This window comes from Lucilia cuprina, chromosome 3 (genome assembly GCF_022045245.1).
Source record: "Lucilia cuprina isolate Lc7/37 chromosome 3, ASM2204524v1, whole genome shotgun sequence".
NCBI lineage: Eukaryota > Metazoa > Arthropoda > Insecta > Diptera > Calliphoridae > Lucilia > Lucilia cuprina.
The window spans coordinates 10,873,352-10,875,150 of record NC_060951.1 but is presented as its reverse complement, the minus strand read 5'-3'; the positions used below and the strand labels follow the sequence as shown (position 1 = coordinate 10,875,150).

General features: G+C 30.1%; 1 protein-coding gene across 1 annotated transcript; it reads left to right on the top strand.

Annotated features, from left to right (window-relative positions):
• The first annotated feature begins 619 nt into the window (after positions 1–619).
• On the top strand, positions 620–1,190 carry LOC124418919 (histone H2B-like). The gene has a single exon (XM_046946824.1). The coding sequence runs from the start codon at positions 761–763 to the stop codon at positions 1,130–1,132; it is 372 nt and encodes a 123-aa protein (XP_046802780.1). The 5' UTR covers positions 620–760; the 3' UTR covers positions 1,133–1,190.
• Positions 1,191–1,799: the final 609 nt, after the last annotated feature.

Below are 1,799 nucleotides of genomic sequence, written 5' to 3'. Positions count from 1 at the left end.
GTTCGTTTTCGCTAAGAACGCTCTCCAGCCTCTTGTTGACGAGTTCCAATTTCTCAGTCAATTCATTGATGATCTTCTGGCTATCATCATCAGACCCAACTCTGGGTCTTTTATTAGGGTGAAGACTTTCGTCTTTCCCCATTTTAAAAATTCACATACACTATGCAGCAGGGCAGTATCTATCCGTATTCAACAAACGGAATTATAGAAATATACCCCAAACAGTTCACTTTACACTTTGTTGCCTTCTATGGGCTTCTCATTCAATTTAACGCCTTATACAAACAATAAGGTAGAATGCCTACTATATTGGCCACGCTTCTCAAAAAGTCTATGGACCAAAAATTATTTAAGAAATATTCTAGTGACTACTATTTTAGCCACGCTTCTCAAATTTTGTATTGACCTTATATGTCAAAAAAATTTTTTCTTCTTTTTTTCACTTGTTCCTTCAAGTATTTCACAAATCTCAACTGTTCACTTTTACACAATATGTTCTTCACTTTAACACTGTTCACACACTTATCGATCATATGATATCGTTTCCACACAAGTAATCGAGTATTTATACTTTTTCTCCTTACTAGTAATATGTTTAGGGGTTGACTATCTACACACTGAATGTAGTAAATAAACCAGTACTACATCCACACACAAAAAAGGTATATAATACATTCATATTGGGTTGATTTTTAAAATTTGTGAACAGTGTTAAAAGTGTTTGTGAAGTGTAAACTACTAAAAATTAAAATAGTGAAAAATGCCTCCTAAAGCAAGTGGAAAAGCAACCAAGAAGGCCGGCAAAGCCCAAAAGAATATTAGTAAAAGTGATAAGAGCAGAAAACGCAAGCGTAAGGAAAGTTATGCTATCTACATTTACAAAGTATTGAAGCAAGTACATCCTGATACTGGTATATCTTCAAAGGCCATGAGTATCATGAACAGTTTTGTAAATGATATTTTTGAACGTATCGCCGCTGAAGCATCTCGTTTGGCTCAATACAATAAGCGTTCGACCATCACCAGTCGGGAAATTCAAACTGCCGTTCGTCTATTGTTGCCCGGTGAATTGGCAAAGCACGCCGTCAGTGAAGGTACCAAAGCTGTCACCAAATACACCAGTTCCAAGTAAATTTATTTTACTTACATCGCCTATTAATTCTTTTCTTATTACAAAAGGCCCTTTTCAGGGCCACAAAATACATTTGAAAAAGAGTTATTTATTGTTTTTAACATATTATTTTATATTATAAAAAAAATTATAATTGTTAAATTTTTTTTCATAATTTTTATTTATTAAAATGGATTTATTTCAAACTTGCTTTCAAATAATAACTGACAACATTTTATTTGTGAAATTTACAAACCAGTTAAATTTCAACAAAATGGTATAAGATTTTACCATTTTAAAGCACGGGGTGTTGTCCGCGCTAAATTTTTTGATATAGGTAAAGTTATTCGCTAAATATGAAATTTTAACAGTTTTTTATTTTTGAAAATATATAAAATTAACAATTTAATTCATAATTATTACTAAAATAGAAGAAAACTATTAATGAACAAATTTTCCACAGAAAATAAAATTTTATTTAATTTATATTGTTTATTCACTGAAAATATATGAGTGGAATTAATTTGTCATTCATTTCATCAAAATATTAAAAAAGTTTCTTATTTGTTTTGAGTTTTCTAAATTTCCAATATTTGAAGAAGAATTTCTGTTTTACTTTTGAATATACATATTCCATTGCCTATTGTTTTCTTAGTCAATTGAGATAAAATGATGTTTATTTTATTAG

Bases quoted from the DNA above. Each gene is read 5' to 3' on its own strand.
- LOC124418919 (XM_046946824.1), top strand. From the start codon at position 761: ATGCCTCCTAAAGCAAGTGGAAAAGCAACCAAGAAGGCCGGCAAAGCC.